This window comes from Polypterus senegalus, chromosome 1 (genome assembly GCF_016835505.1).
Source record: "Polypterus senegalus isolate Bchr_013 chromosome 1, ASM1683550v1, whole genome shotgun sequence".
In the NCBI taxonomy this organism is placed as follows: domain Eukaryota; kingdom Metazoa; phylum Chordata; class Cladistia; order Polypteriformes; family Polypteridae; genus Polypterus; species Polypterus senegalus.
In genome coordinates this window covers 130,429,067-130,443,633 of record NC_053154.1, presented here as the reverse complement: position 1 = coordinate 130,443,633, position 14,567 = coordinate 130,429,067, and the positions used below count along the sequence as shown (strand labels likewise).

The window sequence follows — 14,567 nt, the reverse complement described above, 5'->3', positions numbered from 1 at the left end:
TTTTCCGCTTTCTCTGTTTCTCATCACGCCTGACTTTTCTTATTGACCCTGGAAGAGGATGGAGAAGCGGTGGTTACCTTTTTCTCTCCTATTTCTAGGGGCGCTTTTCGTGCAGTCCATCTCCGCGGAAAACGGCGGTACAGGAAAGAAACTAAAAATGCAGTTCACTGCGGGACCACTCCTGAAATTCCAGATTTGGTAAGAAAGGTTTCTGTATGTTGCACTGCATGGCGTGCGTTTGAGGAACACGAACAGGCCAAGGCTCAAAGCTCACCGGAAGCGGCGAGTCTCGTTTTGTAGTATACGCGAAATGCCTTAGTAATTCAATTTTTGAAATCTTGAAATTTGAATGATTCTTTTAAAATGGATATATGCCATTTCCGCAAGCACGTAGAACGTAAATCGTTAAATACTTGGCTGTTCCCACTTACCATTGAATTGCTGTGTTATGTAAACGGACTGTAGCTTCCTCTTGTTTGAATCTTGAGACACATGGATTTAAAAAAGGGTCTCCGAAGAGGAAACCTGCCCCTTCATACTTAAAGAATTGGCTGCGTGTCCGAAGTCCGTTGTTATCGTCCAAACGGAATACTGTCAAGTCGAAATATTAGAGTTTTCGTGTTTGGGCCTCTATTTGAAGTGTTCGTTTAACATTTTGATTTAAGCAAAACACCGGCTAATGATGCATTTTGCTATCTTGTCTAACAAGACATTTTAAAGTGCTAAATGTCATCTCGATTCTTCATAAAAGCCGAACCCAAAAAATTAATTGTCGAAAAACAAACACTAAAATGGTGAAACCTGTCGGGTATCTTGAAGTCAGGTGCTACACTGTTCGTCCAAAAATGTAAATGAAACCGACCGAAGGGGTGATCAGTATTTTTCATCAGGGTAGATTATATTAAACTCCTAGAAAAACGTGAATATCGTAGTGACAGGAAGAAGACGAAATATACGAGAATCATTGACCAGCCCATTTTCAGCTCCGTGTTAAACGACAGAGCCGTTTGAAGCAATTTGATCCAACTGAGCACAATCATTTTACGAGTAAATTTCGATTTTTATGCTTTTTTAATGCCAGTAAACATTCTGTTACATCGCTCATACACTCCACATTCAACAGATTGATTTGAATTCGTCCTGTGATGACCCGAGTTCCCCGGGCAAGGACTCTCAAATTAAAGGTGTGTACGATCGTATTAGAAAAATGCTTTTGTTCTTGCCGGTGTCTTTTATCAGTAGTTTTTAATTCATTAGTTTGGCTGTGTCTGTTTTGGCAGAATTTAGAGATTTTACACTTCATACAACTTCAGAGATTTCTATTATGTCTTAGTGCAGAGCAGTGGATTTCGTCTTTTTAGTCGGTTAGCGCTGAAACTTTACAATTCTTGGCAGGCGGGTGTCATTCCCATCCTTATTGAATTTGCATGTTGTCAGTTTTCTTTGACACAGTCCCAGTTCTCACCGTACTCCAAAGATGTGCTTGTTGGTTTAATTTCTAATTTGTTCAATGTGTTTTGTATTTTTTGGTGTGCCTTTTTACATTTGCTGGTGATTTAGTAATGGTAAAAATAGGATATCGGAGAGGTGAAAATGGATGCTTTAGATGAGGAACATTCCCACAGGGCTGCGGTTACTGCCAGTGATGTTCTCTAATCTATCAAACTACAGTACTTTCATTTTAAAGTTTGCATTTTATGTTGTACTTCTTACTGCATATCCAAGTGAGCCTGTTGTTTCTCTGTATCTAATAAATTAAGTAACCTTAAAGCCAGTGTCTGGCCTTTTCAAACCTAGAGGGCCTGCTAGATACCGTCTTTGCTGCATATCTAAACTGGTGCTTTTTCACACCTTTAATTGACTTGTTTCCTAATTGGTCTCCTGTTTGACTCTTCATATCTTGGATAGGTGTAGAAATTCTTTTCAACTAAATTAAGTCATCAGTGTTGCTACACGAGAATATATATTAATTGTGCTGTGACTCCAGGATTAGAGACGATGTTTGAATTTAGGTGACATGTAAACCATGCTGAATATGTTTTTGAATTGGGAATTGTCTGAATTGTATCTTGGATGATGCTCTGCTGCACTAGTTTTAGGTTCTGTTGCAGTACTCCAGGCACATGGACAGACCAGAAATCGAACCAACTGCCCCTGAGAGGCCTGCATGTGACCCCGAGTTGACCTAGCTTTTCTTTAGGCACTTCTCCATCCCAAACACACATTGTATTAAGTGGAACTATAAAACTGAGACATGGCCAGTGATTTTTGTGTCCTGCCATGTACTGATTTCTTGTTGCAGGCCAGTGTTGCTCAGTCTGAAATGTTTACATAAAACATAATTTGATAAAGCAGAGGAGACTATGGTCAGTCATGCTCATTTGTTTACATAATAGCTAAGCTCTCCCAATATCTTTTAAAGGTTGTCAAGGTTTCTGCTTCAAGTACACTTTGTTCTAGAGTCCCACGGCTCTTTTTATCACACATTCTTGGTCTTAGCTTCTCAAGTTAAGGGTATGTATGTTGTTAATTTTTCTGCTTGTAGTGGCCATTGTGGGTGAAGTTCTGACAGCCTGTAGCTTGCATGTGCACGATTAAAAAAATAAAAAATGCAGATTATGCAATAGAGCAGATTCAAGTGCCACACACCAGTTACTGAAATTAAAAAAAAAAAAATTCCATCATAAAATACAAGAATAGCTTATTTTTTATTTTCATAAAATATTCTTCACGGTGTTGCTATCTAATATGATTGTGAAGAAATAACTTTGAATTGAAATATATCAATTTTATCCTCTTAAGCTTTTCTTCTACAAATAAAATTATGGTCACATTTAACTATTTTGCCAATCATATATTCATGTAATGCAGGGGTTCTCAGTGTCGGTCCTGGGGACCCCCTGTGGCTGCAGGTTTTTGTTCCAACCAGATTCCTAATCAGTGACAGCACCTTATAGCACTGATCTCATTTCATTAGCCGTTTTTTTTTTTTCTTTTATTCGACATTCAGAAAAGCATAGCAGCATGATTTTTCACATTTATAAGACATTTATAAATATTTCTGCTTTTGCTCTAGATTTAAATGCTAAACTCTCTTTTGTTGATTTCATTATACTTTGCCCTTTCTCTGTGCAGTTTTTCCCTCTTCATTGTATCTTAATAATGACAACTTAAAACGAGCAGAGCAGACACGCTGGCAAACACTGAATAATCAAAGGCTGCAGCTACTTTAGAGTCAGACCCACTAATTAGTAAATAATGGATTAAACAATTAGAATACCTAGAAAAGTAGAATGAAAACCAAGATGAAAATATTGTTAAAAAGAAAAAAAATACATTATTCCTATATAACTGCTTGGTACATTTTAATTTTTTTTTTTTTAGCTAACTTAGTTTTCTAATTTCTTTATTGTTCCTTAAACACAGAACTTGGGAAATATCAATTCACTTAATTAGCCCAGGAGTTCAAATAAAAACAGAAGCTGTAAAAATCATGCTGCTATGCTTTTCTGAATGTCGAATAAAAGAAAAACAAAAACGGCTAATGAAATGAGATCAGTGCTATAAGGTGTTGTCACTGAATAGGAATCTGGTTGGAACAAAAACCTGCAGCGGCAGGGGGTCCCCAGGACCGACGTTGAGAACCCCTGATGTAATGTGACATGAATGTGCCTTCCTCCTATAAAAGCAGTTTGCGTGTGTGAGTGCACAAAAGGGATTACAAAGTCCTGACTAATTAAAAGCAAGTTTTGATTTTTTGTAGTGTCTCCTGAGGATACAAGCGGGTGTTTGAGGAGTACACGCGAATACTTAATCAGCGGTACCCCGACATCCGCATTGAGGGAGAAAATTATCTTCCACAACCCATTTATCGGTAAGTGGTTTTTAATTTTTAATTACAGCTGTAATTTAAAAAATACCCTTTATTTCTAATATTACATTTATATCTTTCAACTGATGTATGATGATCTTAAATCTCCCATCAATATGACTGCTTTGATATTTGCTTTTCACTTTACACGGTTCTTCGTTTTCCAGTCTATCTTGAGTTTTACCAGTACCAGACCCTCATTACTTATTCCCATTTTTAAATCCAAACAATGTTTTGACTATACATAGTAATTTATTTTCTGTAGATGTTCATGCTTCCATTAAGATAATTTTTGCATTATAGCTTATTTTTTTCTAGTTCATTTTACAAATTAGTAAATATTAATACTTAGTAATTTTCAGATAAACCTGTGGTGATTTTTAAAAAGGGCTGGGATATACTTAAAGCTGTGCACCATGTACACTTATGAACCTTACCCCAACACAAATAGTGTACTGTCTATACTTGTGTGTGTATACTTTATATAAATTTGGAAGATTTCACCTGGTGGCAGTGTTTGACATTTTCACGGTGAGAAAACAATGTTCAGTTTTGCTGTGTTATAAGTTGGGGGAATAAAGATGGCGAAGATTAAAATTCTTTGCATTCTGATGCAATTGTGAAGGTACAAAAAAGATGGCAACAGTGACACAAAAGATATGCGAGACCTTTAAATGTATTGCATCATTATGATGGGAAATATGCAATGCTTGTATTGCCTATGCGAGAATTGGATGTAGAAAGGCACCACAAATACTTTCATATGTCAGCATTTTAAGTTTTATGATTTGCTTCACTGCATCAAACCATTCATCAAACATTGAAGCAGGCACTTGGATCCTATTGGAACTGCAGTGCGCCTTCTGTCACACTGTTATATGTTGCAACATCCAAATCCTAGTAGTAGTGTTTTTCGTATTATACTTTTGAATATAAACTAAATGTGGTAGATGAATGATCCTAGTAGGAAAAGGAAAATGGCAGTTTTGCCATGAACAGCTTTCATGAAAGTTATATCAAAGAAGTGGTTTTACTTTGCATAACAGTTGTTGAATGAACTAATTAGCCAAGATGTTTTTATATAAGAATATAGGCAAAACGTAGTGGTGCAAAATATATATTTGTGTCATTTCTTTGATAGACACAATTTTCAGTAGTGTAGAAGTAGTCTGTATGTAGGTTTCAATGGTTTTTGCATTGTAAAAGCCCCATAGACCTGAATTTCCAATTGAACCTTTCTTGGAGTAATCTGTGGTTTTAGACCCCGTCCAAACCAAGTACACTTTTGTTTAAAAGCATAGACGTTTGTTTCCATTTTTCACCATTTGTCTACACTACCATGGTGTTTTCAACTGAAAAAAAAAACTTTTGAAAACACTCATGAGCCAAAGACTCTTCAAAATACCAGCACATAATTTTTTTGGGGATAGGTGAAAATGAAGATTTCTGAAAGTGCAGATTCCATCACATTGTTGTTGGTTCATGCATGTTACATGGCTCTTCCCTGATTGGATCCTGCTCATTGCAATCTCTCGTTTCCTGATTGGTTACCTTTCATAGAAGAAAAACATTTTCCAACATACTAAGCGTTGGAGATTTGCTGTTGTGTTGCTTACCTGTAAGCATCTGTATTGTGTTTTGTGCTATTTTTAGAAATCATGGTCAAGTGACTAGTTGCACTGCACAAATGCGTTGCCAGTAATAAATGTGCTTAAACTCCATGAGTACGTTTAGTCCAATTGACATGCCACGTCGTGAGTGCTCAGAATGTATTTTTACAATTCATACTCGCTGCGTGTGCTACCCAATGAATTTTGGGAAATTTGATTGCAAGATCAGAAAATAGGCTTGTGAGACTGCTTAACAATACAAGACAGCCTACTGAAATTTCTTCCATTCAGGTGACCGCCCCTTTGTGAGAGGCAATTGCACATTGCAACCATTTCATACTGCACATGAAATGATGATGTCTGATGAAGCTGTAATTCAGGCTGACTCAAAACTAATTGGCAACTACAAATTAGGCTTAAAATCATCATGCCAGTATTTCGTGTATGACCGGTTTAAGATGTCTGTTCTGCATGCATGCCCAGCGTAAGTGAATAATTGTTGTATGCTTTTTTGATCACTTTAGTATGGATGAAAATACTCAAAATACTTTCATAAATGTGAAAATGACAGTGTGAATGAAGGTCTTTTTTAAATGAAAGTGCAGTATTGTGGATGTAACCTTAAGGATCTGTTTCTCCTTTCTTGTGTCAGTGGGTGTGGTTTCATTGTTGTACCTTTTTGTTATCAAATCTTTCTGATGTTATTTTTGCATTTCCTTCAGACACATTGCTTCCTTCTTATCAGTCTTCAAGCTGGCAATAATAGGACTAATTATTCTTGGGAAAGATCCATTTGCTTTTTTTGGAATGCAAGCCCCTGGAATTTGGCAGTGGGGCCAAGAAAATAAGGTAGGTTGCTGTTCACACAATGTAATTTGGTTTTAAATAATGATTATTTTGAGATCATTCTAATGTGTGTTTTCTCTTGTTTAAGGTTTTTACCAAAGTTATGTACCAGAGCCAGAAATCTGCCTCCAAATGCTCTGTTAATCAGTAGTCTAATATGTTAAAAGGGGAAACCTGGATATTGGTGAACATTGATTATATATTTGATGTTGCTTTTTTTGGTCCGAACTTAATAGAAAATAATAAGTAACTATTTTAACTTTTTTTTTTTTAATTCAGATAAATTAATCTGATAACATTTAGTTTCTTTTTTGTAATCTTCAGAGTTACTGGTGTATTTATAATAACTTTACTAAGGTACAAGGAAATGAGACACCAAATTTTCATATTTTAAGGAAATATATATAAAGTCCATTTTGCTTTAGTTTTTGATAACTTCCACAGTGTGTGTTGGCCCTCCCTCAAGCTAAAAGCGCATTAAAATTAAACATTTTATTTAGCCAGACTAATGAAGCCACGAGAGCATGCTGTTTCTATTAATTACATCATGTAATCTCTGCAGAGGATTGTGTGAATTGTAAACAATAGTGTTTAGTACATAACGCTATTTAGTATGTAGTGTCTCATTTACCCCATATCTAAAAACATTTCAAAATGACATTGTACATATATACTGTAATAGCATTTATTATGTAACAGGTTAATTGTTTAGTATTAACATTACAATCCTAAGATGATGATTTTTCATTCTACTAGCATTACCCAAGATGTGTTGACACATGCATAATTACCTCTATTCTTAAAGTCTCTTGGCTCTCAGATTTGTTTTCTTTACAGACAAAAAAAAAGTTTTTGTAATAGTTTTTTTTTATGAATTATATTTTAAGTTTTGTTTATTTGCAGGTCTATGCGTGTATGATGGTTTTCTTCCTTAGCAACATGATTGAAAATCAGTGTATGTCCACTGGTGCATTTGAAATCACATTGAATGGTAAGTCTTTGTCTTTATTTTGTGGGCAGCACACAGCGACTGTATTCAATGCTGCTCAAGCATTTTGGGTTTGACTATCAGCATAGGCACTGCCCATTTAGTCTTTGCATGTATTACCAGTACTATGGATTTCCTCTCAGCGTCATAAGATCTGCTTATTGGGTTAACTGACAATCGTATTTGGCACAGTAAGAGACACAGAAAACCAGTACCTGTTAAGGGCTGGACCCAGCCTTGCGCCTTGTGCGCTCAGAATAGGCACCAGAGCCCCGTGACACTGGCCTGAGTATGCTAAGGTTATTGAAGAGATGGTTATCTACAATGATCATCAATTTGTAGCTCTGTCCAAGTCTCAGTAGTGACTTGGACTTTGGCTGTCATGTTGGTCTCCTTCCATCTAAGGTACAAATATATTCTACCACCACTCAACATTCTCAATTATTAATTGACTGTAACTAATAAAAATTCTTTGCTTACTGCACAAGACAATAAATCAGCTGATTGTTTTTTCTGTATTATGTTGTTTGGATACTTTGTTTTGTAAATATTAGATAAATTATGAAAATGTTACTTAAGTCAAAGAAATTGCAGGTACAATGTGTAAAAGCCATAAAGAGATATGACACAACAGCCTTAACCCTCTTGCTGCCCAAGTAATTAAAATGTATGTTGTAAGGTAGCACATCCAACACAGATCCTTTCACTTGTGCAGCTTTTCACATAACAAAAGTTTACAAACACTTGGACACTTGTCATTAAGGTAGTTTGATTTATGTTGTGTTGGCACATCTTATGTAATGCGGGTTTATTATTATTGGTGAGATCGCAATGGTTTTCATTTTAATCTTGGCACATTCTCCATGTTTGAATGACTTCGTTTAATTAGTTGGTGTGGAGTGTAATTATTTTAATAAAACAAAGAACTTGATACTCATAGTTGTCCTCTTACATCTTCATGTTCAGTTTTTTTGTTTTATGATGGATCACTTCATAAACTACAAGTAATCTATGCCATAGTTAAAGACAGAACATCAATGTAATTTTATTAACAACTCAATTTAAGAATTTCTAATTTAAAATTTTATTTTACGGAATACATGGAAATGGTTAAAGTAATGATGAAGCAGCTGACTGTTGGCTTGCATAGTCATAGTGCTTCAGTTTTATATATGGACTTGCTTCTCTCCATCTTTGCATAGATTACTTCCATCAAAATAAGGACACACCTTTATTTAAAGAAATACGCCCCCCCAAATTTTTTTTTTTTTTTTTTTTTAAATGTTACTTACCCCAGGTAGCTTGTAGTGATGGCCAACAAAAAAAAATTTTATCTCATGGTTTCACACAAAACAAGAAAAAAATAGAACCCAATAGTAACCAGCACTGTACAACAGCAAATGATGTGAAATAAAAACATTCTTGCATTACTCAAGTCACTGAATTCTGTCTTATGTGTTAAATGTTGCACAATGCTTGCATTTTCTATTAAATTAGTAATGGTTACTGCCTGAAAAATAAGCACACAATCAGGAAATGCATTCCTATAATATTTTGTGTTTGAATTGAAATCTGCCTTTACCCCTCATTCACTGTTCGAGAGTCCTGTCTTCAGTTCAAAAGCAAATTCTTAGGTTATAAGTTATTTGTGCATCTTGTTTTCAGGGTGTGCGTTGGAACAATGATAAGTAGACTAAAGTTTGAAATTAAATTAGAAATGTATTCAAACATAAACTGAGTTATTTGTTTACTAAAGAGAGCAGCTCCGCAGATGTGAAATTGACAACGATAGAGTATAGAAGTATTTGACAAGCTCCCTGTAGCTTTTATATTTCCTTGGTGTTCAGTCAAGAGTCTCATGAAAAGAAGCCTTTATTTTGTGCAGGGTGGCTTTTTTTGCTGTGTCTCCTACTTGAATTTTACAAACCGGATTCCAAAAAAGTTGTGACACTATACAAATCGTGAATAAAAACTGAATGCAATGATGTGGAGGTGCCAACTTCTAATATTTTATTCAGAATAGAACATAAATCACGGAACAAAAGTTTAAACTGAGAAAATGTATCATTTTAAGGGAAAAATATGTTGATTCAGAATTTCATGGTGTCAACAAATCCCAAAAAAGTTGGGACAAGGCCATTTTCACCACTGTGTGGCATCTCCCCTTCTTCTTACAACACTCAACAGACGTCTGGGGACCGAGGAGACCAGTTTCTCAAGTTTAGAAATAGGAATGCTCTCCCATTCTTTTCTAATACAGGCCTCTAACTGTTCAATCGTCTTGGGCCTTCTTTGTCGCACCTTTCTCTTTATGATGCGCCAAATGTTCTCTATAGGTGAAAGATCTGGACTGTAGACTGGCCATTTCAGTACCGGATCCTTCTCCCACGCAGCCATGATGTTGTGATTGATGCAGAATGTGGTCTGGCATTATCTTGTTGAAAATGCAGGGTCTTCCCTGAAAGAGATGACGTCTGGATGGGAGCATATGTTGTTCTAGAACCTGAATATATTTTTCTGCATTGATGGTGCCTTTCCAGACATGCAAGCTGCCCATGCCACACGCACTCATGCAACCCCATACCATCAGAGATGCAGGCTTCTGAACTGAGCGTTGATAACAACTTGGGTTGTCCTTGTCCTCTTTGGTCCGGATGACATGGCGTCCCAGATTTCCAAAAGAACTTTGAATCGTGACTCGTCTGACCACAGAACAGTCTTCCATTTTGCCACACTCCATTTTAAATGATCCCTGGCCCAGTGACAACGCCTGAGCTTGTGGATCTTGCTTAGAAATGGCTTCTTCTTTGCACTGTAGAGTTTCAGCTGGCAACGGCGGATGGTGTTCACTGACAATGGTTTCTGGAAGTATTCCTGAGCCCATTCTGTGATTTCCTTTACAGTAGCATTCCTGTTTGTGGTGCAGTGTCGTTTAAGGGCCCGGAGATCACGGGCATCCAGTATGGTTTTATGGCCTTGACCCTTACGCACAGAGATTGTTTCAGATTCTCTGAATCTTTGGATGATGTTATGCACAGTTGATGATGATAGATGCAAAGTCTTTGCAATTTTTGCTGGGTAACACCTTTCTGATATTGCTCCACTATCTTTCTGCGCAACATTGTGGGAATTGGTGATCCTCTACCCATCTTGGCTTCTGAGAGACACTGCCACTCTGAGAAGCTCTTTTTATACCCAATCATGTTGCCAATTGACCTAATTAGTGTTTATTGGTCTTCCAGCTCTTCGTTATGCTCAAATTTACTTTTTCCAGCCTCTTATTGCTACTTGTCCCAACTTTTTTGTTATTTGTTGACACCGTGAAATTTTGAATCAACATATTTTTCCTTTAAAATGATACATTTACTTGGATTAAACGTTTGATCTGTCATCTACGTTCTATTACAAATAAAATATTGACATTTGCCATCTCAACATCATTGCATTCAGTTTTTATTCACAATTTTAGTGTCCCAACTTTTTTGGAATCCGGTTTGTACTTCAGAAATCAGTTTTTTTTTATCTTTTTCTCTTCAGATGTTCCAGTGTGGTCAAAACTGGAATCGGGTCATCTCCCTTCAATGCAGCAGCTTGTGCAAATCCTAGAAAATGAAATGAAACTTAATGTACACATGGATTCACTTCCTCCTCATCGTTCATAACCAAAACCTCAGATGCAGAAGATCTTCTGTAAGTTCTTTGTTATAGTGAATATTATTCTTTTCAGCTTGTTTGTCTAATGTTAAACTACAATTTAAAAGATACGTGACTGAAGTCAGTGGAAGGTGGGTAACACCATGGTCATTGAAACCTTTGTGTTTATGAAAATCGCTTCTTTAGGGGGAAAAAACTGTTTAAGGAAAAAAAAAAATCTGTTTTCCTTCGACCTGTTTAAAGACGGAACACTGTGATGATGAAGTTGTACCTTGCACTTCTGTGTCGCCTTGCATGATGCTATCACCCAAATATAAAATAATATTTGTACTTGCTTTTATGTATATATTACTGATAGACTTTCAGAAGAGATGTATTTATGACATTGATGTTTATACTCCAGGTACACTTTGATGTGAGTTGTATCCCTAGTACTTAGTCTGCTATAGATTTAACCTATGTTTTACTTGTTTAGGCATTTAAAATGTGTCATATCTTCACCTTCCATGTTTTTTTTTTTTGTTTGTTTTTTTTTAAAGTTTTGGAGAAATAAAACAGGCATTGATGAATAAATAATTGTTTCAGAACCGCAGGTGAAGGTATTTGTAGTGTCGTGCTTAAAGAAAGCACCACATGCAATAGAAAGACATGAAAAATGGTTGTAGTGTTTCTTGTTAGTATGTGTTGAGCGTTTTGCATACCAAATGTGAGACATTTGTTCCAGTACAGGGCATGTGTTTTTACCACTTGGACCTTTTCACATTTTGTTTTTGTATAACACTAGGAGGCTTCACTCGCCAACCCCTGTGTTTGGTTTTCCAGATGCACACTTAAGATTTTTTTTTTTCTTTTTCTTTAAATTGTTGCTATTTCATTAGTTTCACTTTTATTTCAGAACTTTAAAAACAATATTCTGAATCTGTTAAATGAGGTCTGTGAGACTTGTGTTTAATGACTTTGTACCATAATTCAGGATAGGTTTTTCTGTTTGGAATTTCAGCACAGACAAAACAATCTACATCAGCAGTTAATAATTTTTTTTGCAAAGTAACCAATAAATGCATGTGAGGTAAACCTCATTTTTGAAATTCTCTGACTTAAACTTCAAAGCCTTAACAATACTTAAATGCTTCTGACATACCACCTATGTCCATATATTCAATCTCTATTCATCTTTTCGTTATTTCTCCAAGTAATTTCTTTTTGTTTGTGCTCATGCGATCTTTACTTTCTTTTTTTGACACTTTCGTTTTTTTTCTGCTTTCATATTTTGTATCTTGCTCTGCATGTGTATCGCACCTACGTTTTTTTATTTTTTTTTTTTTGAGTCTTTTGAATATCACTGTTTTAATTATCTCTAATCTGCTCTGCATGTGTTTGCCCCCCTTGTTTTTTTAACCTCTTTATGATGTTTTACTTTGTTTTCTACTCTTATTTCTGACCTCGCTTTGTCCTGCTTCATCCCACCCAATCCCCATGACACCTGGTCGGTGGGGATTATTTTCCCTTTTTTCGAGTAATAATTTCCGTTTGTTTGCACTACTGCAATCTTTACTTTCTTTTTTTGATACTTTCTAATTTTACTGCTTTCATATTTAACTTTCTCTGCATTTGTATTGCACCAACTTTTTTTTGGGACTTTCGAATTCCACTGCTTTCATAATCTCTAACCTGCTCTGCATGTGTATACCGTCAAAATTTTTGACAATCTTTATGAACTTCTACTTTGTCATTTACTCTTTGTCTTTTAATTCTGAGCCCAATTGGACGTGCTTTTGTTTTTCAGTTCCACTTGCTCCGAGCTGATTATTACTTTCCTTATTTTCTGAATTTGCACCTTATTCTTTTTCTTTTTTGCATTTTTTTTCTCCAACGCTTTTGAGTCTCTCTTCTTCGCTTAGTCGACGACATTTCATCTATAACGTATTGTCTTTATACGCTTTATATGTGCTGAGAGCCCTGGATCTGTGTGTGCTCAAAGCCTTTACACGACTGAGTGTTTTGCTGGCTGTGGTCTTATTTGATATTGGTTGTAAGTTGGGCGTGTCTTACAAGAATCTCATGTTCTACGTCCCCGCGAGACGGTCCTGGGTCAATCTCTTGGCACAAAGTCTCATGTTTAAGGTCTCTGCGAGACACTCTGTGGCCAATCGTTTTGTCTCGCGGGTCTTAAGTGTCTTCCGTGATCTTCACTTGAAGATCACGTCTCATCTCCCTAGTCTTTCTCTCCCAGGATTTTTTTTATAATAAGAGGGATTGAATCGATGTGCGTTTAATTCGGCTTTTTTTGACACTAATCAACAGAATGGCTCTTTATTATGGAAGTGAAAAGAGATCTATGCAAAATGGTCTAAATTAATTACAAATATAAAATTAAAAAAAAGATTCCATAAGTGTTTGCTCATTTAATACAACACACCTAAATCATTGTTAATGCAGCCAGTGGATATCGGAAGTCAGTTAGTTGGACCACACAGATTCAAATCTATAATGGCTACCAAAACTACTTCTGCTGAATACTTACTTGAAGGGGATAAAATGTGAAAACATCCAAGGGTTGTCACTGTAATAATATTTATTTACCATTTTATTCATAACTTTTTTTTTTATGTCTATTACAGGTATTAGGCTGGTTTTTCCTAAAGGTAGCAAACTGATTGTTATGAAGGACTGCGCTGAAAGCACATCATAGCTGGTGCGGCCTGGATGTTCTTAATCAGCCCATGGTACACTTTTGGAAATGCTTGTTTAAGACAGAGATCTTGTGCTGTCTACAATGTTAATTTTATTTTCATTAAACATGCAATAAAGTGTATAGTTTTGTCTTTATCTGATCTAAAATGGTATATAGATAACTCAGTACAGATATTAAATTGTATTTTGTATTTGCATTTTACAGAATCTAAAGAATCGTGTAAGATTTTAATTTAAAGATCATTTTTAATTTTATTTCTAATAAGTTGACTTTTTGTAAATGTTTCTGAATAACATGCAGTGCAACTATGGAAATAAACTGGATACTCTTACAAGATAGCTGTGTCTTTGATAAATGTTACCCTTAATACTGTATGTCTACGTGTTAAGCAGTACATAGTTACAGTAAAATGTGCAATTTATTATATATTTAAATAAACAGTTAGCTTCTTAAATGTCTTGTTACAACTGTTTCTTCTATAACATGTCAAACATACTTGTCTGCAGTATTTATGATTGAGATAAAGAAAACTAAATTTTTACAATAAAGTTTCAAACAGCTTATTCAGTCAGTTTCACTTTCACTGTTTAAGGACCTGAGGAGAAAATTTCATTAAATGTATTTGCATTTACCTTAGAAGTATTTTAAGATGAAACAGATTTATTTTCTAGCTTTAACATGCTGTAGATTCTGACCGTTTAAATGGGCAAACTATCCTTTTTAGTTAAGACTTTTTTTATGTGGTTACTGAGAAAGCTAAATATTTTGTTCATAGCTTAGCTTGAAATTTGACTTCCTAAAGGATTTTCATCTGTTCTGTTACACATGTCAGAAATCACTTTCTGCTGTAGTTTCAAAATCAATTACAAATAAATTGAAACCACCAGATACTGGCCACATTTT

The 14,567-nt window shown here is 35.6% G+C and overlaps 1 protein-coding gene across 1 annotated transcript; it reads left to right on the top strand.

Annotated features, from left to right (window-relative positions):
• Positions 1 to 14,231, top strand: LOC120532137 (thioredoxin reductase-like selenoprotein T). The gene is made up of 6 exons (XM_039758030.1): positions 1 to 198; positions 3,764 to 3,874; positions 6,204 to 6,330; positions 7,231 to 7,318; positions 10,853 to 11,005; positions 13,591 to 14,231. The coding sequence occupies exons 1-5, from the start codon at positions 59 to 61 to the stop codon at positions 10,975 to 10,977; spliced, it is 591 nt and encodes a 196-aa protein (XP_039613964.1). The 5' UTR covers positions 1 to 58; the 3' UTR covers positions 10,978 to 11,005; positions 13,591 to 14,231.
• The last annotated feature ends 336 nt before the right edge of the window (positions 14,232 to 14,567 follow it).